The 26795-nt window shown below is 44.5% G+C and overlaps 1 protein-coding gene across 1 annotated transcript; it reads left to right on the forward strand.

The window, feature by feature from the left end:
• Positions 1-674: 674 nt before the first annotated feature.
• On the forward strand, positions 675-17027 carry LOC118769059 (homeobox protein MOX-2-like). The gene is made up of 4 exons (XM_036516069.1): positions 675-742; positions 6308-7056; positions 14722-14894; positions 16776-17027. Exons 1-4 carry the CDS (start codon positions 675-677, stop codon positions 16992-16994), a joined length of 1209 nt encoding a protein of 402 aa, XP_036371962.1. The 3' UTR covers positions 16995-17027.
• The last annotated feature ends 9768 nt before the right edge of the window (positions 17028-26795 follow it).

A 26795-nucleotide genomic window follows, 5' to 3' on the forward strand; every position in this document is an offset into this window, starting at 1 on the left:
CTCTCTCCCTCTCTACCTCTCTCTTCTCTCTCTCTCTCTCCCTCTCTCATTCCCTTCTCTCTCTCTCTCTCTCTCCCCCCCTCTCTCTCCCTCTCTTCTCTCTCTCTCTCTTTCTCACACTCTCTCACTCACTCCCTCGCTGTGTCTCATTCTCTCCCTGTATTCTGCTCCACACTCTCTCTCTGCATCCCTTTCCAGCATATTCTCCCTGTATGCCTGTTTATCCTCAAATAGCCTTTTCATGATTATTCAGCAGCACTGACAGAGATACTAACCAGATACTGTCATGACGACAGTCACTCTCCAAAGAATCAAACAGCTGTCAAAATGTACACTCTTTTAAAAAGGGAAAAACATTAAACCAAACTAAATAGCTCTTTGTCAGACGTGATTGCAGCCACAGCTGGTTTAGCTCTCTCTCTCTTTCCCGTACAGGACTTTGACGTGTGGTGCTTCAGTGCCTCTAACACGTTACTAAGGCACAAATTACAGGGAACCACACAGAAACACACACAGCTTCAGAGAGCGCTAAAGCACGTGAAGGATGCTGAAAACGTCAGGCCGTCCAAACGCAGCATAATGAAAAACAGCCGCCCAAATGAGTTCATAAAACCATAAAACACAGTCGTCTGGCAACATTGTGTGTGTTTTTTTTTCTGTAATTTACAGAATTAATGAAAGATGTGGATCTGGTGGCTCTGTGGCTCTTGCCCCAGCTCAGAGACGCAGGCAGCAGAGCCAGGTGAGATGGTCCCAAATGCAGGCCATTGCCTCCCTTACAAACACCTTCCAAATCCATTTTTTAAAATTTCCTGGGTTGCTGCTGGGGATATTGAGCAGGGAAATGACAGACCCTTTCAAAACAACACAAATTCTGGCAAATGTTAGAATTTGTTTTTTAATAGCATTTTCACACATTAAAGTGCGGCTTGCACACATTGCAAATCTACCGTGGGGCCAATTACCCAGAATGCATCACAATTAATTGTGAGCACCAAGCAGGGAGTTAGCGGGCAGCATCTGTAAGCCTGTTGGCATGACTCAGCTGGAGACTGAACCTGTAACCTTCTGGGGTCAGGATGGCCTTTCTAACGCAAAGCCCTGTAGGTTTCCCAGCAACATGAGACGTCTGGCATGTCTGGGGAATTACCCTGCCACCTGTTAGCCCAGATGTCGGTAACGTTCCATGGCATGGTCATCTGGAGGGGGTCATGCATTCTGCATGGGTGGGGGAAGAGAAGGGGGGTGTTCACTTGTATGGTGAACTTCACTTGTACAGTACTCTCCTTCCTCATGTGGTAGAATAAAGGAATAAAGGCATGAAATTTGGAAATTCCGTGAGTGCAGTGTGTAATCCATGTTCAGACGACAAACCGGTTCCGTTAGGCCACAGAGTTAATTTGACTGACAATGGGCTGCAATAACTGCCATCTTTCCTTATTAACTTAACGATAGCAATAATTTACGTTATTTTATGAGAGAATATGCCATATGTAAAGAGAGGCAAACCGAAAGAAAGTACGTTAAACTCTGAAGGCCAGAGCGTCCACTGAGAGCAATGATTCATAGCAAGGTAGGACCAGAAGGCAGCGACACCCTCCCACTTCACAGCTTGTATGCAGTATTAAAATGCGCCAGTAGAGGGCAGTGTGGTCACGCTCACAGCTTCATCCTCAACGCGAGAAACAGTGTGAATGGGCCGAACTAATTAGAAAGAGTTGAATCATTAATCACAAACTATCAAAGAGCTGGATCACTTCAAAATGGCAATTTCTTGGAAAGTATGCAGCGCGCTGGGCGACAGCGAATTTCTCAAATGCCAGAATTACGTGTAAAATATATTGGTTCCACCCATTCATTTAGAAACAATTAGTGTCAGATCTTTGGGGAGGGGGTGTCTGCACAATATAAAGTCACTGACAAAGTAAAATAACAGTCAGGAACTTGGCAACTGCGCGAAGAACCCACAAAGAGACTGACGCCGTTAAATCATAAAATGTCCACATCGCTTTCGTCCGCTGTTCATCTTCCTCGAACAGCGTGCCGCGCTGGATGATGATGGCATCGCGGAATCTGCCCACAGCTCCAGATCCAGTTACACTCCCTGTAAGGTTGTGACGTCGCCGCGTCTCGAGCGAAGGGACAGTTTCAAGCGAATTAATTCAGAATCGGGTTTTAACAGCCCCAGCAAGAGTTTCAGCTAAGAAAAATAGAGTAAATAAAAGATAAATAAAATAGAAATAACACAGAACAAAAGCTGAGCTAGAGCTAGGTTTTGTACTGTATGTCATAACAAATTTCTTCTTTGCCGTGTGCTGTCTTATCACCCACGTAATACATGCTGAAGATTGAAAGAAAAAAAATATATAGCATATCATTTATGAAGGTGTCAAACAAGTATCATGGTATGAATTTTAAGTTATGTTTAAAGCGAGCGTTTTCATGTAATGCCTTACGTAATGACGTATTTTGACATGTTAGCCTATATAATCCGACACTTTTCTTCTTAACTGATCACCCCGTGTTTCAGTTTCAAAATTTATCACGGAAGACGTTTTATAAAGGGAATTTAACGCTGCTTAGCCTTCCTCCATGACATTCAGATGATCGAATTCGTTTTCCTTCGATGTCCTGATGCTTGGTATTCTCAGTACCCATCACGCAGCGCCACTAGGTGCCTTAAAATAATGAAGTAAATGTCATAAAACATATGTTTGTATATTTAGAAGTACAGTATATTTACTGAATTTCAAAATAAGAATCATATTAAAAGAAACTATAGCACATATTCCCATTAACGGCATTGAACAGGTCAACTTTAAATTAAAGTGCATAGTTTTATTACATAAATGACGCTGGTTTACTTTCATTTGTAAACCCAACAGTAAACTACGTTTTTGCAGCGTACCTCCCAGAATTTTACACCGGTGCTGAAGCAGAAACACGTTCCTTCATATTAAATATTGCATTTAGTTTATTTAAATTATGAAGCACAATAGTGTGAAAATAAGTGTGAACACTTATTTTAGGTTGAGGAAACACTCACTAACTGATTAAATGTTTATAGTCCTGCTTCGAACGACACTGGATATTTGTTTAATGTCATTTATCATTGACATTAACGTTTTGGGGGAAAATGGCCAAAATAATAATAATTTTAAAAATCTACTCAGCAAGGAGATCAGAAATAATCGTTCCATTCAACGTCCTCAACTATGGGTAAGTTTACAATTATTTCCTTTAAGAACTAGGCTGGCTTTTTTAAGGAACAGAAAGGCGTATTTAAAAGTGTGCAATTTTTGTGCAATTTATCATTACTATTGTTAGGTTATATTGTCATTGAAATATCCAGACAATGTTGACTTGTATAAAATGAGGCATTCGGTGCCGTGTCAAACTTTTACTGCAGCTAAAACAAATAAGAATAATTAATACCATTAATACCAGCATCTGTACAACTATCCATAAATGTATGTCTCTACTGTTAGGCCATGTGCTCTTTTTATCTTTTAATCGGGAGGTCCGTTTAATAACATTACGGCGCAAAGGCGTAAGCAAATGGATACCTGTGATTCATGTCAATTAAATTAGTTTAACCTTAACCCCTCCCAAATCTTCATTCGTCCCTGAATCATGTGACTAAACAGCCAAGACCGAGCGGACACCGTCTCTCTCGATTTTTAAAACCAAGATTTCACATCGTCTTCAATGGGGTGTATTTAGCTTTGTATTTACTCTGTTCAAATCGATCTCTTTAAAATTCGAAACAGAATAGCCTATAGTTTTAAGGATTTGCATTTTTAAATGCCCATGTCACGATCCCCACGCGGTGGTAAATCACAAAGAACATCGCAGCCGCTGAACAGCTCTGATTCGCCTTCCCTTAGTGACGCTGAAAATTTGAAACCATCTCCCATTCACTGTCTCTTTACATAACCTTTACCGTGAAATGCTCATCTTTGAAAACGGTCATTTTATCGCATAATAATGACTTCAATGCATATGACCTGCCCTCGCTGAGACGTTAGGATGGAACTGGAGTGTTTCTTAATTATCGTACTTATGATGAATCTTGGAGTTTTAAATGCATTAAGTAAGTCCCTCATACTTGACCCGCAGTGTAATATTTTCTGGGTTAGTCGGCCTGCTAGCAAAGTAACACACTTTGGCCCACTGTTCTCCGATTTATGAAAAATAATTGTTGCTATGTTTTTGGTATCAAAATCATGTGTGTCATTAGGAGGCTATAGTTTTTGCACCTTTCATATCGCTGGCTGTGAGTAACTGGACCGTAGTTTTGCATAACTTGTTTTAAAATATCGATTTTAACATGTAATAGGGTACAGAACCTGCTAAAACACTTGCATCCAAGTAAATACTTAAAACATGCGTTGGTGGTTAATCTGTAGGCCTAACCTTTGATGCAGTGTTGTTGTTTTAGTTGTACAGTAGATTTGGTCGTCTCTCACGGCGTTCGGATTCACTACTCAGCCTCAGGACCGGAATCAGTGCCGCCGCAAAAACAGCCTGCAAACCCACGTTCGCGCGCCAACCTGCACGCGCGTCGGAGGAAGCCTCGTGCTGCTCCTTCACCTCGCGCACGGACGAGGCACGAGGACACCCGCGCGACGGGAGAACTGCCGGGCAGGTAAAGCGAGGTGAAGGTGCAGCCGCGCGTGTGCAAATATAATCTGAAGGAGTAAAGCAATGTTTGGCTTTACGTAACAGCCAGTTATCCCAATTTTGTAGGGCAAAACCGCCGTTTCTTTAGTTAGCTCCGTAAATTAGTGTGGTCTACTAGGACCACAGTTCTGTAAAAAATGTAAAAAGGTAGCAAATTAACTTTTCGCGGTCTGCTAAATCAATCTTCCTCCCAGGACGTAATTTCCGTTCTTCGGCCAGCTCCAAACAGCGAGTGCGTCCCTTTTCGCCCACAACTTTTGAGTAAAAAGTGATTTAACTGGCAGTGTATCAAAGGATGCACGGTTTGACAAAGCCACGATGGGGCTTTTGAAAGTATTACATTTTAATCATGTTATTCTTCATCTTAATCATTACACTAGGGTCAGAGTAAATTCATCACTACAAAGCACAAACATGAGCCGGAAATCGCTTTGCTTCACAGAAAGGAGGACATCAGTCAGTGGTGCGGTTTTATACAGCGCTTGGGGGAAAACCGGGTCTGATTATCGGAACATTTCGTTTTGGCAGCCGTAGAATATTTTTATATGAAATGGATTAAAATGCACATCCGTACCAGCAATACATTTCTCACTATAGCCTAGCTGTAGTCTACCACAGCAAAGTTCCCTTTTGATTCTTGAGTTTTGTTGTTCCTTCTCTGTAGCTTGATGGCCCCGATCGCCACCTCAAAAAGCGGACGACACCTCAGGCAACAATAAAGCCGGATCCAAGTCTGACTACAATGCGCTTTGTCCTTAGCTGTGAAAAACAAATTTAAGCCCACTGTTAAAGTGCTTACATTTTCATTGCTTTTGCTTGGCTGCCAAAATCCAATGTGGTTGTGTAAGAAGGGAGAAAATGTTGAATTGTTGAATGAAAATGAGAAGTGCTCCAGTTCTTATAGATAAAGACAGAGAATGTTGCATTTAGACTGAATGTAGGCTTCAATTTATTGAGACATTCTTTTTCATTGATACCTCTCCTCTAACTCTACTCAGCAAAAGTAGGTTCTCGGTGCCAGTTTGTGTAATGACTTCAGTCTATTTTTGGAGTCAAAACTCTTAAAGTAAACGTTATTCGATACAATTTGTTGAACTAAAGACAATAGAAAGAAAAAAATGAACTACACTGGGAATATTGTGGATAATGTTTTTTGAATCACAGTAACAAATATTTAAAAATCCCTCAATTGTTGTCATGACAAAAAATATCCACAATACCCCCAATGTTTACAGAGAGCGTGCAAAGCCAGGCTGACAGCGGGAAGGACCCAAAATGCTGCTCTGTGTTTCTGCAGAGTGGCGTTGGGCTGCGCTTTACCTAGAGACCATGGGCCGAGGCAGCGACGATCATGGGAAAAGTGCACCGCGGGGCTACTGGATAACCGGAGTCCAAAATAAGCTGGGTCCTGTCCCAGGGCTGGGCTGCTGGAAGGGCTCAGGTTTACAGCGCAGAGTTTCGGAGGGGGGGGCAGGCGTACCCGCGCGGGCTGTGACCCAGCCTCCCTCTCACGTTACACCCTATATATAAAGTCCCCCTTCCACCGGCTCGCCCCTCTCTCTCTGCCTTTCCGGAGCCCTGGCCTCTGCTGACGGTCCCGTCATCTCTGCGTCTCCGTCCCCAGCGGCCTCACGTCGGGTCCCCTCTGTGTACCCCAGCCTGGCAACCGTCGCCGTGCGCCGGATTACTGCCCCGGAACCCTGCTTTCAGTGGGAGGTCTCCTGCTGCTCTCTCCGGCGTTTTCGTACGGGGAGAGGAAAGAAGGAGCCGGTGGTCGTGATGAAGTCCGGGGCGGGAGAGGTGTAGCCGGGCCTACTTTCGCTTCTCCTGAGCCCCCCTCACTCCACCCCCGGGGTTTCGTTTTTGGGAGCCTGCTGGTGGGTTTTTTTCCTCCCCAGAGGGGCAGCGTCCCCAGGGGGCAATGGATCGCCCTCTATTCAGCTGCCTGCGTGGCCCCCCCCCACGCCCCCCCGCGGCCGCCCCAGCACCCTGCCTTCACACAGCCGCTCCCGCTGCACAACCGCGCCTCCTACCCCAACCCGCCAGGCTCCTCGCCCCCCTGCCCCGCCCCCGGTTACCCAGGTGAAGGGGGCCCATTCGGCAGTCAGCCCCACCGGGGGCACACCCTCCCCCAGCCACATCAGCACCCGCCCGGCTGGCACGGCCCTCCGCTACCTTCGCCCCCCCACGCCTGCGACGGTATCTTCCACCCGCACCCCGACTCCTCCTCCGCCCGCCTGGGCGCCGGCGCTCCTGTTTTGGGAGGGGGCGCGCCGACGGGGGCGTCCTGCGTGCCTGCGGACTTTGGGCAGCGGTCGCTGTCCCCCGAGGAGCCGGAGAGGAGGAATGGAAGGAGCAAAATTGACCCAACAGGTAAGAGAAGTACAGGAGCTTGAAACCATACCTGCTGTGGGGAGGAGACTGAGACCCTCCAGCTCCTGGCCTTCCTGACTCTTATCATCTCTTTGACTATGATATCTCTTTGCCCGACAGACACTCCTAAACTTACTCAGCTTACATTTCGCACATAGTCCGTTTGCACAGCACAATATTTACCGGAGAAGCTCACCTTGCTCTCGGGCTCAGATAGATCTCCTCCGGGGAAGCTGCTCACCTGTGGGTAACAGGTAGCTCCTTACCCTCTACACTACACATACACATATGAACCACATACAAAGCACCCTTGGGCAAGGTACTTAATACACCATTGCCACAGTAAAGATGAATAAAATTGTAGCCTACGTAAGACAATGTTAATAAGAGCATCTGCTAAATGAAAATAATGTAATTTGGTTTCTTCTTAAAGACAGAATCAATTCAAAAGACTCAGCCCTCAGACAAGGTTGGAAACTATTCTACCACATAAAGTGGTTGAAGTTAAATGGAACCGTGTATAAACAATGCATTGAACAAGAGCTGGATAATCCTTACAGCTCAAATTCTATGAGTGCTGGGAGGGTAGATGTAAGATATAAACAGATACAATAATATCGTTTTTCGCACAGCTGACGGCACGTACATAAATTCTGCGGTGTGTTGCTTTCGTTTAGTTTTTGTTATTTCTGAGTGGTCAGATTTCAGTGTGTCGTGAAGGCTTGCACCCATGTTAAACAACAAATGTCCAAACCCAAAAGCAATATTTAAGAGGAAAAATAATGTCCTGTCCTGCAACAGTGGATATTTAGTGTGAAATCAGCCTTTTATCATGAAGACATTATGCAACATAAATGCAATTCTAATTGTAACATAATATTCTCACATTTTTTTTCAATTTAATTTGATCTGTTTCATCGTATTTGTCCTAGAAGTTTATAATGCTTTCAAGTATATTTTACCCTTCTTTCAGCATGAGAAACATTTTGTTACCAGTGTTAATCTGTTTAATATTTTACTACACTTACTACTTACTACTACAGCTTACTACACAACATTTGCAAGGAAATGGCACAGATAAGATTATAATAAATATTATACAATATTAATAACAAAAAGCCCAAAATATAAATTATGTAGATTTGATAAAATTTATTTTTGAGAAATTTATTTGATAAACAGGGCCCATGAAATATCAGCATTTTATATTACGCCACATTATGTGATACATACTTATACTCAGCATCATGAATATTTATTACACTCAGTAAATAAATGTTCACAGTGAGTACAGTATAGTGCAATTAGTCACAAATTTTACAAAGAACAAATAAACTAAAAAAGACAGAATTCCATCTGAAATATGAAGCCATTTTTATTCTTCACTCTTTTGCAGAATAAAAAAATCTAACATTTATTGCCAGTTAACTGGAAAAAATATATTCTGAACTGTGCATACGTTAGGCAGAGAGATTCGTTATTGTAACCGTTCATAAATTCATGTGTGCTGTCCGCCATTGCGTGATCACAGCGGCCCAGAGCAATAGCTTTAACATAAACAGTAAACACCAGCAGGGATTACTGTTTATGATACAGGGCTTATGGTTTTATGGTTCATGACTCATTAGTAGTTTTATGAACCGTATTAGCGCTGATGTTTCCCATGGTTCTAAAGCTCTGGAAAAGGGGAGGATGGTCTGGGAAAACAGAGAGTGGGAGAGCAGAGTATTCTCACTCCATTCCTGCCACATTTGGACATTTGACTGTCAAAATATTTGTCGTCCATAATCCTGTGAACAATTTGGTAATTATCATTTAGGTCCTATGGTACTCTCGCATAGTTCTATCTGTGCAATTATCTTTTATTATTAGCAGTATTATTATTAGTAGTAATGTGTACTTGTTTAAATAGTTTATAGAGTTTTGGAAATTACATTTCAGTTGTTATCATCATTGTTAGTTTAGGAAATATCATACTAAAAGTGTTCATAGTAATGAGTATAATTACAATTGAAAAATATTTACCTTTTTGGCAGAGGAGGGGGTGGCGGTAGTGATCCAGGCAATTAGTGTTTTATTAGTCACTGTATGCCAGACATCCTTTCTCAGTAGTAGGCCACAATCAGAACACCGCTCTGATCACCGGGAAACAAAAACAAAAAAACATTATTAATATTCATCAGATGCACTGTCCGGTTTATTTCCATATAATCACCCACAAATAAATTAACCAGTTTTTCCCATGTTAATATACACTGCTGCTCCGGTTGGCATTATTTGTTGTCGATTGAAATCAAGCTGAAATTTCTGGAATACGGTTCACTGTGGAGCAAAGCTGAACTGGTGAACAGACAACCAGAGGTACACAAAAGCGTTTCATTTATTTTCAGCTAAAGAATGTATCAACTGTGCAAGAATCTCTCTGATGACTACATATATTTTGGTATGTTTGAGGGCAGTTTTTACATTTCCACTGGCAATGACTACACTTTGCTAGTTTGCAAAAGAGCCAAGAAAATAAATGTGGAAGTTATCTCTCCGTTGATTTATTGGAATAATGATTAATTTGGCCTTCAAAAAGAGATGGAGATAAAATCACAGTCATTATGCCAAGCAGTCTGTGGTAATTAAACATCCAAACTTCACAAAGCCCCTCTGCTTTCTTTGTTTTGGTTACGTATTAAAATGGCCTCTTTCTTCCCCAACAATATACACACAGCAAATCTGCCTGCCACTTGTTAAAACAGGAACAAAAGTCTGCGAAAGTTATGGCTTTTATTTTACTCCTTCGCGCAAAACCGCAGTTTATATATAGATACATGCCCGCTATCAACACATTTGGATTATCCGTGATTAAAATTAGTGGAGTGTTTAAACTCTCCTACCAGCTGCGAACGAGGGAATGTGAAATATATTCTGAAATGAAGCTCTCAGCTGAAGGCACAGTGCAACGGGCCTTCCCTGCGGCTGACTTCTGCCCTAACTGAGCGCCAGAGCGGCCTTGCACTTAGCACCGGTGCCGCTGCTGCAAAACGCAGGCACAGAACACAGGCCTTTAAATATGCATGACATTATGGGCATAATAAGCTGCTAGCTTTGATAGTCCATGAGCCTGCAGTGGAAGAATCGTAGAAGTAATTTCGGTTCTGAGAGCGGATCGAGCATAGCTAGGCCGTCACTGTGAGGAGTTCATAGACGCGTCAGAGAGCAGAATGGGGCAGTCCATCGCTTCCTTGGATTCTGATTGTATTTGAGCTCTTGTGCAGTGACTTGCATGCACTTCTCTGTTACTTTTATCGTTCTCTCCCTGCACCGTCCCCGTTAAACAATGCACAGGCGGTGCAATCAGCTGTCCAAACGCTGTTTTCTGACTGACTGTTGTAAGGTGAAAGATTTAACTCTTCTCTCTGCCATTGAAATCAAGCAGATGCAGCTCAGCACTGGAAGCAAAAATAATAAAAAAAAAGCTTTCTACTCTTTTTTTTCTTCTTTTTTCTGTCAGGATATGTTGAATTCATTACGGCTTCGTCTGGCAGCAGCAAGCTTTCCTTTTCATTTTTTTTTCCTTCGTCTCGGAGGTCGTAATGTGGACTGCCTGCTCCCACGAGGCTGTTTAATCGCCAGCAGGTGTACACTTAGGGGAAGCCCGCCTGAAAGCTGTTAATGCCGCCACACCTGTGTGTCTCGCAGACCGAGACCGGCAGGGTCAGGGGCTGCATGGGGAAGATGTCGAACCTCTGCGACAGCGCAGACTCTGTTACTGCGAGACCGAGGATGGTGTAAAGGGTCATCTCTGAGTGGTCTGAAAAGGTCTGCTGTGAGCCCGTGTAAGATTTGCCTGAATTCCAAGCAGTCATTGATTTTACTGTAATTACAGTCCCTGAGGAACAACAGAGGCGGATTTAACATGTTAAAGTGTGCAGGGGGACGGGTTCTAGCTGCATTGCACATTGCAGAAAAAGTTTCATGGTCCCGATGGAGGTGGAGAAGAATCCAGAGATGTTATAAAATGTTATTAAAATGACAGCGGGGGATCGTTTTAACCACTTTTTAATCACTGTAGACAGTGGGTTCATACATTTTGCTCCATTTAGGTTAATCAGATACTGGTGTCAGTGTTGGGATAATGCGGCTGGCAGAGTTTTGGCAGAGAGAATTGGACAGGGGCAAAATAAATAAAGCATTGCCAAGATGTTAAAAAAAACCTCAAAGTTGTACATTCACATCCCAGCTTTCATTAACTTTAATTTTTATTGTTTACAATCACATGTTAAAAAAACTTTCTTGGGTTCCCAAGTGCCCTGGTCTGATAAGGTCCTCGCGAATGCGAGCCCGAATGCAAGCGAATGCGAGCGAATGCGAGCCCGAATGCGAGCGAATGCGAGCCCGAATGCAAGCGAATGCGAGCCCGAATGCAAGCGAATGCGAGCCCGAATGCGGGCCCGAATGCGAACCCGAATGCGAGCCCGAATGCAAGCGAATGCGAGCCCGAATGCGGGCCCGAATGCGAACCCGAATGCGAGCCCGAATGCAAGCGAATGCGAGCCCGAATGCGGGCCCGAATGCGATCAATTAGCAATTACAAATTAGGCTGTGTGCATATAAAAAGGGACAGTCCCCCCCCAACCAAAAAACTTGTGCTGCCCGATGGATCTGCCTCCCGGAATAATGTCTGCGCATGCATGTTGGGTCGCTTTTAAATTTTACATTATCAAATAATTTACTTCAGTAGCAGGTACTCTTACCTGGAGCAAATTACAGTGACGGTACGTCCGTAAGGGCATATAGTAAGAGACCGTTAACAGCAGTACATAGAGAAAATATCACGTTTGAAACAGTGGCAGTGTGTGGTGCAGCACTACAGTAAGTGGTGCCACGCGGTTCTACAGTAATCAGAATGATCGGAAACCCCTGAGGAAACCCCCCCCCCCCCCCCCCCCCCCCCCGTTCTCCTGAACAGACACATGGATAGTTAATGACAAGATACTAGGAGATGCCACAGGGTGAGTGCTGGTTTTTCTTTTGTTTCCCCCGAGTCATTGAGGACAAAGAGGAAACCAGGCCCCAAGACCTAAATGCTTGCCATAATGCATTGTTCTTTTATGAACCATTTATGGCTTGTAATGGTTGCCCAGTCTAATACAAGTAATTGGTGGTCATCCTGACCGCCAGCAGAGACAGCAGGAGTCATGCCACAGACTGAAGCACAATGTACGGCATATGAACAATGGGGCAAGTGTTTTTTTTTTAATAAAAAAGAATAAAATTCAATATAGCGAAATGAACATCTGGTTTTGATAAAGGCTTGCGACAGAGTCTACTGTAGGGGACTAATTTGAAGAAGCAAGTTTGTGTACATACAGCACATGCGCAGTATTTCTTACTGTGACAGCACCATCTTCAGTTAGCTGGCCGTGCTACCGCTTTTGACAATGAACAATGAAACAATTTACCAATGCGGGATTCAGTCGCAGTGCAGCGGCTTGGTCATAACTTTCACTAACTAACCGAAGCCAGTTTTGCTCCATTTCTTTCATGACTTGCGCATGACTCCGTTTGACTCGCGCAGTGGTTTTCTCTCATTTCATATTGAATAAAAAACAGGCTGTGCATAGGACATTAATCATTTTTTTAAAAAAATCTTAAAGCATTTAACAACAAAGTGTTTGAGTGTTTGTGTGTTAACCAATTTAGAGAAATTTTTAAAAATCTGTATGAATGTGCATATGAAATTCCATATAAATCATTCCGTGAAATGAGCTGCTTAAACACACCTGATTGTACTATGTATACTATTCCATTTATTCTTTCATGTAGAAGTGAATTCATCCTCATTTTAGAAGATAGTTTTTGCTTTTTTCCCACATTTTCCCTCAGAAAAATGCAAAATGAAAATGGGCCAAATTATATGAAAAGATGACATCTTAGTTATGAAATATAATGCAAGCGATATACTGATTGCAAAAAAATCCTGATCCCGAAGTTCTGTAGAGGTTTCTGTGTTTTGTTCCATCAGAATCCTTAAATATGTACTTTGATCAGTTATTAGGTTAAATTAAGGTAACGATTTGCCTCGGAAGATGAAGGGACCGCAAACCTGCAGCGAATTGATCACGCGCATGGAAATACAAACACTACACGACAAACAGCAAAACGGTCCAAACAAAAGTTTTTTTTTCATGCCTCATTAAAAATGCATCATAAAAACGGGTCTTTTCATCGAGCCATATTTCGTTTGGTGTCAGACGGTTCTTCATAACGGCGGAGTCCCCGTGTCTGCCCAAACGAGCCGAGCCCCGCGGCGGCAGCGCTCTGGGTTTGTGTGAGCGAGCCGCATTTACAGCCCAGTTATATTAATGTGCAGCGCAACAGAGCACCGCACATAAATTAGCCGACGAGTTTTCGTCGCCTTGAAATGTGACGTTAACAGTGCGTTATTGAAGTGTACCCAAAACCCAGCCGCAGAATATGATCAAACGAGGCATATTGCTGAAAAATCAACTACAAGCATGACTCTTTTCCCAATAACAACAGGAGAATATCTTTCTCTTAGCTTTTATACAATTTAAGGATATCCTGCGCTGTTTCCAAAATCAACAGTATCTTACTCTTAATTACTCTTAATTACTCTTCATTTAAAAATATCTGCTTGGAGTGTAAAACTTGAATTCTAAAAGCATTTGAGAAGAAGCCAAATGAAAGTGTTTAGCCAGACATACCATGTACACACCAAGTAAATAGCGCTTGTGTGACTGACTTAGAAATGCTCATAAATGTCAAACCAAACATGTTCCCTGTTTCATTTTCTTAACTGCCATCTTCAGTGTTTTTAAGTGGCTATGGCTGCTGTTGCAGGGCTAGAGATATAGGAGGCCCTACAGTAACCATGAGTGTTTCTCCTGTTTTCAGCGCTCCGTGTTGTTTCTGAGCTGTGATTGGCTGGTGAACAAGGGGTCTGTTGTCTTTAAAGCAGGTGATATACTGTGTGGGGCGTCAACAGGGTGGGGTATGGACCCCTGAGACGGGGCCCCTCCCCGCACACCCACACAGCCTTCTGCACAGTGTCTCAGCGTTTCCGGGACCACCCACTTTATGGGCGAGGGGGCGATTCGGCGCCTCTATGACTCCCGGGAAACCACCTGCATCGTCTCCACCGCATTCATACATTTATCTTCTCACCAGAGAAGGCAGCGTTAGCTTGCTCTCTCTGGTAAAAAGCAGAACCCGCTGTCACTTTAGTGCAACAATTGTGAATACGTGCATTGAACTTTGCATGCAGGAAACCGACAAGCAAAAATAACGCAGTGAATAAAGAGAGATGGTGAATTGGCATTTGGAAGAATTACTCACTGAAAAAATGATTCTGCTTTAACATTAGTGCAGTTGTATTTTGAACGAGCGGTGAGAGTAATTCTGGGAAGGGGAACGGTCAGTGATTCAGACGCGTTCACACGCCAGTGTAGGGCATGTGTTAGCACCGGCGCTATAATAAAACATGATTGGCAACCCTAATGGTTTTACTCTCATTTTATTTTGGTTTCAAAGGGGCCTCTGCAGTCTATCGTTTGATTCTATTTTTTCTTTCTCTCCCTCTCTCTCTCCCTCTCCTTTCTTTTTTTTGGGAAACTTTATGGCGACTGGAAAATGTTCTGTTTTTCATTTCAGATTCCCACGACAGGAATTACAAGTCAGACGTGAGCAGCAAGCCCAGGAAGGAGAGGACGGCGTTCACCAAGGAGCAGATCCGAGAGCTGGAGGCCGAGTTCGCCCACCACAACTATCTGAGCAGACTCAGACGCTACGAAATCGCCGTGAACCTTGACCTCACGGAGAGACAAGTACGGCACGCGTTCGATCATTCTAACAGGCTCATTCTTCCTTCGGTCATTCTCATTATCTTTTTGCTTAAAACAGCAGCCCAACAGCTAAAGACAACACACAACATGTTGCGATTGAAAATTTCTTCTCCCCCCGAAACTGAATGAGGAAAAAGTTACAGTTACAAAGTAAAAAAAATGTAACAGTGCCCGGGTTTGATGAGAGACTAGCTGATGCGTCACAGTTTTTCCTTTAAAACTTATTTTTAACCATTGTTATTATCATTGCTTACAAAGGCAATAGAACGACACACCTGCAATCACAGAAAACCTGGTGAAGATTTGTACTGTGGTTGGTCCTTAACTTTGACTTACTTAAAATATTACACTTGCTTAAATCTGTTTCTCAATATCTCTCAAGTGGCTCAGTGAACAGGGTGATATGCACGGCTGGGTTTTGAAACTGACTGCGTCATCTGCTAATGACGACCGGAAGCCCATAGTAACGGAACATATTGGCTTCATTCTGTCAGGGGTATGAGTGGGTCGCCCAGGGTTTCTCCATCTCACTGGTCTCAGGCACCCTGCGACTGGTCAGGCACCTGCAAGTTGCCCAGATAATGACAGCGGAGCATTGCCTATCATCTGCTGTGTGACTTGTACGAAAAATAGATGTTGGCTGCATGACGGCGTATCAGATGATTACTGCTGCACAAGCGCATAAAAGTCCTTTAGCCAAAGCTACAGATGCACCACAGTGTAGTAGGGGTGAATCTCTCGTTTTATTTTTAAACCTTATTTGACCAGGAGCATCAGTTGATGATGCAATTCTCTTCTGCTGTGAAGACCTGGGGAGACATATATAGGATGCAAGATAAAGAAACCAATCAGCTGTAAGGGGGTGGTGGTGGTAGTGGTGGTGGTGGTGGTGGTGGAGGGGGATAATTAGTTGTTCAGATTATTTGATTAGTGCTGTGTAGAGCCCCAACTCTTTGTAATAATTGCCCAGGGGGGTCGTTAATGACTGCAATGTGTCCGGACTTTAGTTTAGCGTCTCATTGGAAAGGCACCTCCTATAGCACAGAGTCCCTGTCACTGAATAAGGGCATACACATATTTATGATTTCCAGAATGCTGTAGAATAGATTCATACCTTGCCGAAAGAGCTACTGCCTCTGATTAACAGCTAATACAAAATACTCTTCTTTAGGTTAGTCATCATTTTAACGCTGGCGACTCTAGGTTATTAATTTACTGTTGTCATTCTTTCATTGCTCTTCTTGCTTGGCCACAGCGGGCCGTGAGCCTTAAAATAAATCCAGCCTGGAGAGAGATCCTCCAGCGGCAGCATCTGCTCTTTCGCTGGTCCCGGGCCACCTCCGCCGTTTTAAGCCCTGGTTTAATCATCGCCCTGGGAGACGTAAATACCGAGCAAACTTGTCGAGTAAGGGGAAGGAGGAAGCGGCGGCTGCCAGCAGGCGGACGCGGCTGCGTGCGCCATCAGCACATAGCAAACTGCTGACACGTAAACCGCTGCCAAAACCGAGCCTCTGCCGCGACTCTCCTCTGTCACGGTGGAAAGGGGCGGCTTCCGATAGCCAGTAACACTAATCTTTTCCTTTAGTGAGCATGCAGTCGCACGTCGTGCGCTCCGAGCTGGCAGGGGTTTGGACCGTCGGACACTTTTATCTCTTGTGCGTATAAATGCTCTCCAACACACGGAAACGGACCGTGCTTCTTGTCACACAGAGGGCAAAGAGTTTTACAATGACGCTGGATTCCAAAATAAACCTGAGCTATAAAAAAAAACGCAGAAATCCACAATGACATTACGCTTCCCAGACTCCTGTGATCTCCGTCCCTGCCATCGTAAATAGCTCTTTTCTCTGGTGCCTCTTTTAGGTGAAGGTCTGGTTTCAGAACCGGAGGATGAAGTGGAAACGGGTGAAGGGAGGCCAGCAGGGGGCGGCGGCGCGCGAGAAGGAGCTGCTGAACGTGAGGAAGGGGGCGCTGCTGCCGTCGCAGTTCCCCGGCGTGGCGGGACTGCGCCACTGCGCCGACCCCGCCGCCAACGAGGACAGCCAGGACAGCGGGCACAGCTCCGAGCGCGCTCAGTTGTGACCTTCGGCTGGCCCCACCCCCCTCTGCCATCAAACCCCGCCTCCTTTCTCAGGAACGAACACTTCTGTTAAGAGACAGGTGTTAATTGGTTATTAATAGATGAATATGGATAATACCAGAGACAGAAATACGTCACTAGATGGACATGTAAATACATGTGGCTGTAATATGCATTTTATGCAGCAAGGTGTTGTGAACATTCCGTGTAGAAGCCTTTGCAGTAACGGTGGGCTGGTTTGCCTTCGGCTTTACATTTGCACTGTGTTAGGTTGCACTGCCTTTATGAGTTACTACTGACTCAGTTTTTGATTCAACTGCGTTAGCTTCTGTTAAATCAATTGATGAGGGTGAATTACCAAGCTGTTCACCTAAAAATATAATTATTAATTCTGTAAATAATTTTCATCATTTTTCATCTCTCTTCTTTAAAATTTACAGTATAACTTGTGCAGTCGTGAACATCGATAAAATAGCTTTTGCTCTGTCAAAAAATGTTTGTTTTTTTTTTGTTGCAAGGAGAAAGTTGCAAAGGATACATTTTAAAGAAGACAAACGATAAAGATTTCACATCATTAGAATGACCCAGCTTTGGGAACTAAATTAGCCTCTCAAAACACTTTCTTCATAAAGCGCTTAGGTCATCCTGGGTTGTTCTTTAAAATGGTGCAAAGTGAAAGTTTATGATTTTACTTACCATCTGTAAAACGCTCTGATTTTTATTTTACCTTGTGTGGGGCAGTAACACAGAACACAGGGAAAGCATTTGGTTTGACGGATCAGGCGTTTATAGGCCAGCCATGTGAAGGCCATGTACTTGTCTCATGCTTGGTATGTCCAAATGAACACTTTCCCTTGGGTCCATTTGCAAATGCTGGCTTTTTCCCAAAAAAACGATTTCTAAGGTATAACAAGATATATGTCTCTGTGAGACCAGCTGCTCATAACACTGACGTTACACTAAAGCAGACGAAGGCGCGCATGCCCTTAAACCCGCTGACTATTTGCAGCGCTGCAGTATACTGAGGTTATACATAGCAAATCTGAACGTTCCCGCCTGCGATCGGAGCATGATGTGTGTGAAAGTTGCCATGGAAACTAACCCAGCCCTGCAGAGGTGTTCCCGCTGTGGTGCGATTTGCCGTAAACTCATGTTGTGAAGTCAAACTGCCGCTTGATCTCTGGGCGGCTCCCGTGTGAATGTGCTCTCCCCGCGGCTTCCCCGCGGCTTCCCCCGGTTCCCAGCCTGCCGCGACTGGCTTCAGCAGGGCCGCATTCGCTTAAAACTGCGGTCGGTTCCAATCGCGTGTTTTGATTTGTCATTCGATTTCCATTTTTTTTTTTTGCGTGAAATGTTATTTTGGTCAGAGCAGAAAACTGATTTCCTTTAGGAAATGATTCATGACTATACGACATGAATGGGAGATTTTTATATAACCTTTCAACTTGGGCCAAAAATCCGGGCGCGCATTTTATGCGCCCATGTGGGAGCAGCAGTGGGCTCACCGCATTTAATGCAGATGCATTTCCAGTGCGTTCCACATGCATTTTCATATCCATATATGCCGCAATTCTGACGGGGGATCCAAATGCATATTGCGTATTTGCGATGCACTTCAGAATCTACACGAAGACACCCACAGGTTACTGTTTCAACACCACACCATCAGCAAAATAATCAGAAACCATGCTTGGAGTGTCGCTGGTTTATGTCATTTTCACTGTAAGAAAGAGGTTGATAAGTACCCTGCTCCCTGTTAAATGGGTAATTTTTTTAAGTTGGCAAGCAGATTATGAGCAGGTAGAAAATGGTGATGGAACACATACAAACTTACTGACACAGAGATACCTGTATGTTCAGTTTAATTGTTTAGAAATTTTAATTGAAGTCATTGATATTTACAGTTATGTTACTAATTGAAAAGTCATATCCCAACGCGCATGGATATCTTATTACCCATGTACTACCTGCCTACTCTCTGTTTGTTAACGGGTTTAGAAAATGAGACAATATGTAGTAACATGTTTATTAATGACTCGTTTAATAAGATTCCTAAATGAGAGAGAGCTCACCCTCAATCTCTGTCATTTTTGCTTAATCTAAGCAGGTGGTCCTGTTAAGCCCTTGCTGAAACTGCAGGATATTCACAGACGTGAGATTATTCACACAAATAGTCAGTAAATAGACTAGAAACAGACAGGCATTCAGGAAGCTGTTACTAAACTGCAAAATCATGGCTGAATGGCATTGATTAATGTGAGGCAGAGAACCTATTAAATGGCAGGGGACCTTGAGTGACAGCTGTTTTATCCATTTAGACCTTTTTTATTGGGGGAGAAGGCATTTTAATTGTAGTAGGTAGAAGGTAATTCTCCAGCTGGGTCTGGAATGGGAGCAGAATCAGCTTACTGTGACCTCACACTTAAACAGCGTTCTCATAACAATGGAGCTCTGAACTGCGTGCATCTGGCCTCAGAGGCCACAACTGCACTTCAAACACATATACACAGGCACATACATAACACATGCACACACCGAGTCACTCATATACACACCCATGCATGCACACCCTAGCGTGTGACTCACACACACACATTTGACTGCTTCAACCAAAGACACTCAGTTATTCTTTGACAGTTCCTTTCTGATTTAAGTCTTCATTAAGAATGTAAAATAATGTCACAGTCACAAATAATGTCACCCATTTTAAGTTATTGTTATTAAAGGTTAGCACACCCCATAGAGAAGAAAGCAGCATAAGAATGAACATATTTTGCACTTGAGAGACTGTGAGAATTTCTCAGGAAAAGGCTTGCAAAGGGCTCAAAGTGACTTTAATGGCAAAACTCATGGAAACTAACAGGTCAAAAGATGACAGTTGACAGGGAGGCCTACATAACATACGGCTTTTGATTACAAGTCATATGAGATGAAAAGACTTTTTAAACACTTTTTGAACTTTTGATAAATTATTTTCAAAGATGTTTAACTTCCCGGCAATTTTTTGTTTGTTTGTTCAGTTGTTACATAAGTTAGGAAAAGAGAGATCAATGAAAAACGATTACGTGTTGATCTAGTTTGTCAGAGACTCTGCAGAGAAATTCTGCTGCACGGAATTGAAGAGATGAAAACGCACGCGAGTATCTTTGTGGACTTGCAAAAGGGAAAGATGATTTATCACGTCCCTCCAGATGTTCCAGAATGGCCAGATGTTTAAATGGCTGGGCTACCTGTGCTGTTATATGAGGAAGCCATAAACAGCACAGATGCTGACGGTAGCGTCACAGGGGGGCGTCCGGAGAGATTGAGTCTTCATACCCAGCTTCACTTGTCTCCGGCACTGATTTGCTGCAGCTCTCTGGAGACGGGCGAGTCAGGTCAGCATCCCTGCCTGAAGTGTGCATTTGAGTTTATGTTTGAATTTACACTTAATGCACAGGAATCTGCAAGCAGCAAACGGCAAAATGAAACACCAGCTGTGTGCACTGACACACCAGGACTGCAAAAATCCAGAGGGACGGCGGCAGAGTTTGGTGAAACCCCGCCGTGTGGCACCAGCACCAGCACGCCGGGCCTCAGAGAGCGTGATCCTGACCCAGGGAGGGAAACCAAGCAGGAATTCTGACAGCGTCTGTTTACCTCACCCTCTCAAGGGAATCCATGCCAATCACAGCTCCAGGCAGAGAGAGCTAATGTGTATGGGTGCTTTTTCCAAAACGTTGGATCAGATTTCCTGTTGTTCCTGTTGGTCCTGTGATATTCATGTCATGCCTCTCGCCGTGAAGTCCTTGTATGTTGCTAGAAATACCTGTGTGAGTCGCTCTTGTTAGCATATCAAAAGAGTCCCCTCGTTCCCTGCCCTCTGGTGTCCGTTAAAAAGAATCACACTCGTGACAGTGAATCACAGCCTCCCAGAGTTGTCTGACCCCCTGGAGGTACAGGTCACCTCCAGAGGAGACTGCCCACAGTCAGAGCCAAAATGGAGTGAAAATATTTAGTTTCATTTTCACAGTCATCATTCCCCTCGTTTTATTTTACAACGAAGCCTCGGTGAGCAGTCTTCATTATTGTCAAACATAGCCCCTATCTCAGTCTCACAGGGACCGGCATATGAGTTCTGTTTTTTTTTTTAAAGAAACATCTGTCATCATTAAGTGATGAACTCAGGTGAAATATGAAAATAACTGTGAAAACATATGAATCGAATAATGTCAAAGAGATGAACTGGAAATCGAATGTGAAATGCAGCTAGGTATTGACGATGAAGGGAATGTCTGGAAGAGCAATTGCTGAAGTCTGCTTTTAAATAAAGACAAGCTCTGGTACATGGAATGCGCGTGAGAGAGAGAGAGAGGGAGAGAAAGGGAGAGAGAGAGAAAGGGGGAGAGAGAGAAAGGGGGAGAGAGAGGGAGAGAGAGGGAGGAAGTGCTGTATTACAGCAAAAAAGCGCATATCACACTGTGCTAGAGTGCAGCAGACCCACTGCTATACTCGTTATTTGCAGTGAGTGATGAGTGATGTCCGCTCTGTCCGACACCCTGGCGGCTGGAGGCGCCCGTGGCTGTGGAGTGATGCGGTCTCAGCCTCCGAGCTCCTGCAGAGAGCTGTGGTCGTCAGGACGAGCAGACGTGACCGTTTTAAGACTGGACCCCCTGCTTGTGATGCAGGGACAGGACCCCACAGTGAGCGCTATTAAAGCTGCACTCCTGGAGCTTCCCCTCCGTGCAAAATCAGCGGGGGCCTCAGCGCTGTGCAGGCACATGAGCGCCCCCTGCAGGGACAGGAGCAGCAGCCAAGGCAGGGGCAGCTGCACGGGGTAATGTAGCATCAGAGGTTACATCAGCTGCATGGACTATATTACATTGCATTATTGTCATTATTTATGTTTTTATGCAGAGCGACTAACACAGGTTACAACTGTTCACATGATATCCATTTATATAGCTTGATGTTTGCAGTTGTAGGTTAAATACCTTGCCTAAGGGTACAACAACAGAGCTCCATCCGGGAATTGAACCAACAACCTTCTGGTTACAAGCCCTGCTCCTTATTACCGTGCTTCACTGCCCCACTACACTACATGGGCTAAATCTGCAACATAGGTTAAACTAGCTGCATGGAGTAATCTGTATGTTCTATAATAGGGGATTTGACTGCATTTTATACAGGCTTAATAGACAGTACAAAAGACAGTCTAGCCTATGGGCAAAATGATGCTGGACTCAATGGTCTGTTCTAATCATTAATCTTCAGTTACTGAATGGCTCGGTGGGCAATGAGCTCTTCTCGAGTGCAGACTAAGCCTTTCAGCTCACGCTGAATCAACGGTGTCATTACGTTGTCATGAGTTATATCAATGCCAAAAGTCGAGCGAGCATAACATTAGTTTGCACATGTGTATCGCCATGCTCTCACACAGATTTATCCTGCTTAAAACTCTCTCCTCGTGTTCAAAAATCTGCTCCCGAGCAAAGCTGCATCCCCTCTCACATGGAATCCGCTTGCTCACTGTCAGCTTGTAATCTCAGCGGTGCAGCGGAAAATATCCGAGCGAGTGTAGAAAACACAAGCGAGAGAGGACAACGTCCCGAGTGACAGCAGAGAGTGAACTGAATACAAATGGAGAACGTGAGGAGGACACATTTGAGCTAGAGAAAGGGGATACACACACACACACAAACTAATCTCCTGCTCCCTCGACTTTTGGAATTCAATTCGCTCCACGTGTCATCAGCTAACAATGCTGACATCAGAGCCCACAGGGGCAGAACAAATTGGCGTTTAGGTCAGCCAGGGTTTCCACGTCTCTCCGACACACTGTGATTCAGCTAGTAGGTGCCTACTAGCTGCTAGGATGATATCGCCGAAGTAGCGCCTATCCTTGGCACCCTCCCAAATTTATTTACTTGTATAATGCCAGGTGCTTGTGTACAGTATGGTTACCCACTGGTGCACTCCCTCTGCTTAGTACCAAACGCTCTGACGTTAGGGTATAAACGCCACTTTCACTGTATTGAAACATTATTTCAAAATAGTATAAACCCTGTCGGTATTCCAAATGCTACATTGCTCAGTGATGAATAGAGATACAGGAAGCTGATGCAAGATACAATCTGTCTAAGGGTTCAGCCCCAACACAGAGACCGATGCTGAGGTGAAACCTGTTTGTAACTGTTACCACACATTTTATCTCTGTTTATTGACTGTCTCAAACAATAGGTCATTCTTATAGCAAGCCACAGGTTTATTAAACATTCTGGAAGAGGATATTCAGGCCTCTAAAATGAAGTGTGGCCCGATTATCAAATTCCACAATCACACAATTAAGCGGGTCATAAATCACTCGTAAATCAAAGTAGCTATCAAGGTGAAAAGAGAGCCCGTTTGAAAAAGGGAAGCCAAGTAAACCAGACGGTCCTTTCATAGGAGGAAGGGTGTCACATTTCAGGGGGGTGATTTTTCAAAATAATAGGTCCTGAAAGAGAGCCCTGCAGGATTCGGCCGAAGAACGAGGTGCTGAGTTCCTTTTTCTCTGGAGCTGAGGCATTTTGGAGCGTACCTCATATCGGCTGTGCTGTGTGGAGCCAGGGCAGAGAGACCCGCAAAACTTAACAAGCATATTCAGCCTGAAATGAATCCTGAACTCACAGAGTAATACCAGAATAACTCCACAGTCATCACCAGGGAGAGGCCGGATATAGACCCCAGGGGTTATTATGGTCTGCTGACCAGCTGTAGGTAAATGCTTCCTCCACAATTATTCTGTCATTTCATGTCATAACATCACAGAGGTTTCAGAGTGAGTCTGACAGATAGAGAGCATTAAATTCTGTTCCAATATCTCACCTCACACGCATGTATACGCACACACACAGACACGCACGCAAACACATACACACACACGCACTCAAATATTACTAGAGGCAGAAGTGTGATGGAGTAGGAGGTTGCAGGTTCAGAACTCAGCTGGGGCACTGCTGTTGTGCTTTTGTGCTTTGAGCAAAGCATGTCAACGGACCTGCTTCAATAAACACAAGCGAACTGCACAAAAGGACAAAATGTAAAAACGTCAGCTGTGCGAGTCAGCTCAGACAGGACCATCTGCTAAGCAAATGCATTTTATTTATTCTACTCTTTATTTTAGGCATCAGCTGTGAAAGTCTCACAGGACTGACCGGATCAGCGGTCAAAGCTATTCAGGACATGACATTTATAATCCAGCCCAGAAGAGTGATCTTTCAGCACCGTATTTCTTCTGAGGAGGGGATGGTGAAACTGAGGCAGAGCCCACAGTAAATCTGCCCTGTGGAAGCTCCTCAGGGCCGCATGAGAGACCGTGCCCGGCGTCTGCAGAGTGCAGGACGTGCCGTTCCCCGCCTCCCCCTGCAGAGTCTGAGTGGGAGACCGGGGCGGCGCGCAGACAATCGAACCTCTGTTCAGGAGAAAAATAGCCAGCCGTTATGGCACAAAGAGAGCCACTAGTGTGCTCACTCACCGCGCGTGGGTGGGTGTGTCTGGTTTTACGCTTTTGGACGGCCATCAGAATGGATGAGCAGATGTATCTCAGCATTTTCGGGGGGAAAAGGCTGCTATGATGGTGATGGTCACTGTGGTGGATGTTATTTACGCTGGCATCGTGGGTCTTTTGATGTACTCTGCATACAGTCCCATCACTCAAGATAAAGTGACATTTTTGTGTCATCTTCAAAATTCAAGGTCTAGATATCAACATCAAACAAATTCCAAAGTCTGTAAATAATTAACTTTATGGTTTTGGTACTTAAAGTTATGATAAAACTTGACTCCTGTCTTATCATTTCAGCAGAATAAAGAGGTGAAAGGTTTTATATTCTTGCGTATTTGTGAGGCTGTTGCAACATTAAAATAGCACTTGGCCCGGGTCTTGGACTATTTTCCCATGCAAGCTTGTGTCTGCTGTTCAAAAGCGCAGACGCACGCAGTTTGTGTTGAGGTGGGCCAGCGGGCTGTACAGCTCCCCCTAGAGGCTGTGTGTGAGTCCGGAGGCACACGGCTCCTGGGCCGTAAAACGGCCGTGCGTTTCTGGCCTGGCAGCAGCGCAGCCGACCTCTCATTACTGCGCTTCCTCTCCCTGCGTCTCCGTTAAACCACGCATCTGGCATCGGTTACAGACGTCTGCCGCGGACCCGGGAGAGCTGATGAGATTCACACGTGAGCCTGTGCGCCTTTTTCATCGTGTTACAGCACACATGCTCGCTCAAGTGTTAAAAATCTCGACATGATCCGTTTTCATTTCAAAAGCTGACGCTGATTTAGTTTGAAACAAAATCTATATATGAATAAAAAATGAGTGGTATATTTTCATGAAATCATAAACATTGAGTAAAATCAAGTTTTAAAAATGAATTAGACTTTGCTGTTCGCTTTTTTATTGTGCCAGTGTGACTTTCATCATACAGGTCTTCAGCATGTGTCCATCATAGCGCTTATTACCAAAATTAAAATAATATAGTAATGACACGTTATTAGCACTCTTCATGCGAACAGCCAGGAGTTTGGTTTCAAAGAGAGCGTTTTGAAGTCGTTCCAGCCGATTAACAGAGGCTTTGAGTCGGAAAAAGTGACAGTTTAATTGCGTTTGTCATAAAAAAGGTGTTCCAACACTTTAAACCGACATTCGTGTTATAAATGTCACCTTCAGAGTGCACGCTGGTATTTACTGTTTTGCAGCTGTTAGACCTAACCTGTAAATTCAGGTGAGGCTACCTTCCCTATTCACTGTCTGAGTTGCACTTTCTGAGTATTTGGACAATGGGGGGTGGGGCAGTGGGGTGAGTGTGCGGGGGTGGGGTGGGGGGAGGGGGTGAGAAGGTTGCAGGTGTTTTGTGATTTGGCTGCAGTGACGTAAGGCTTGGCTCTAAGTAGACTGTTTGAAGTGTGGGTGAATGGGGGCCTTACCTGTCCTGCCACAGTAACCCTGTCTGTGCCCCCCCCACCCTGGCACTGCGCCCCCCCAGAGGAGTGCAAGCCACTCCAGACCGCTAGGAGCAGAACACACACACACACACGCATACTCACTCACACACACACACTCACACACACACACACACGCGCATACTCACACACGCACACACGTACACACACACTCACACACGTGCACACACACACGCATACTCACACACACACACACACACACACTCACACACTCACACACACACACACACACACACACACACTCACACACTCACACACGCGCACACATACGCCTGGCAGCTAAACTATCCTCTTATGCCAAAGCTTCCATGTGTTACACACAGCCAGGCAGTGTCAGAGACAGACAGCAGGGATTTTTCTTTCATTAAAAGACTGAGGTCATTTTTAACCCAGTTCAGGGCATGGAGCAGCGAATTCTCCTTTTTGAAAATGATCCTGAAGCTGCTTTTGACTGTATTTAGTATGTGCTCTGCTGAAGGACCACTGAAAATCCATTAGAAGCATACTCTGTATTGCTGTCATTGTAGAGCAACCCGCTGTCGGTACTTCAGCTTGCGATGTCTCGCTTGCGTTGTGCTTCTCTGTCTTCCTGTCTGTCAGGGTGGGTGTGTCTTTGTTTTTGTTTTTGCGTGCATGTGCTTCTGTTTTTGTTTACGGCACCATGTGCTCCGTCACCCCGCCTCCTGTCCCGCCGATCTGCCCTTTGCCCGTCCTGCTTGCATGTTCCCTGTTAATTCATTCTTTATCTGTGTATAAATATCCCTCTGTTTTCTACGTTCTTTGTCAGTTTGTCTCAGTGTGTCGGCCTGTTTTGGTCCTGCCTGTTTAAA

This window comes from Megalops cyprinoides, chromosome 21, assembly GCF_013368585.1.
Source record: "Megalops cyprinoides isolate fMegCyp1 chromosome 21, fMegCyp1.pri, whole genome shotgun sequence".
In the NCBI taxonomy this organism is placed as follows: domain Eukaryota; kingdom Metazoa; phylum Chordata; class Actinopteri; order Elopiformes; family Megalopidae; genus Megalops; species Megalops cyprinoides.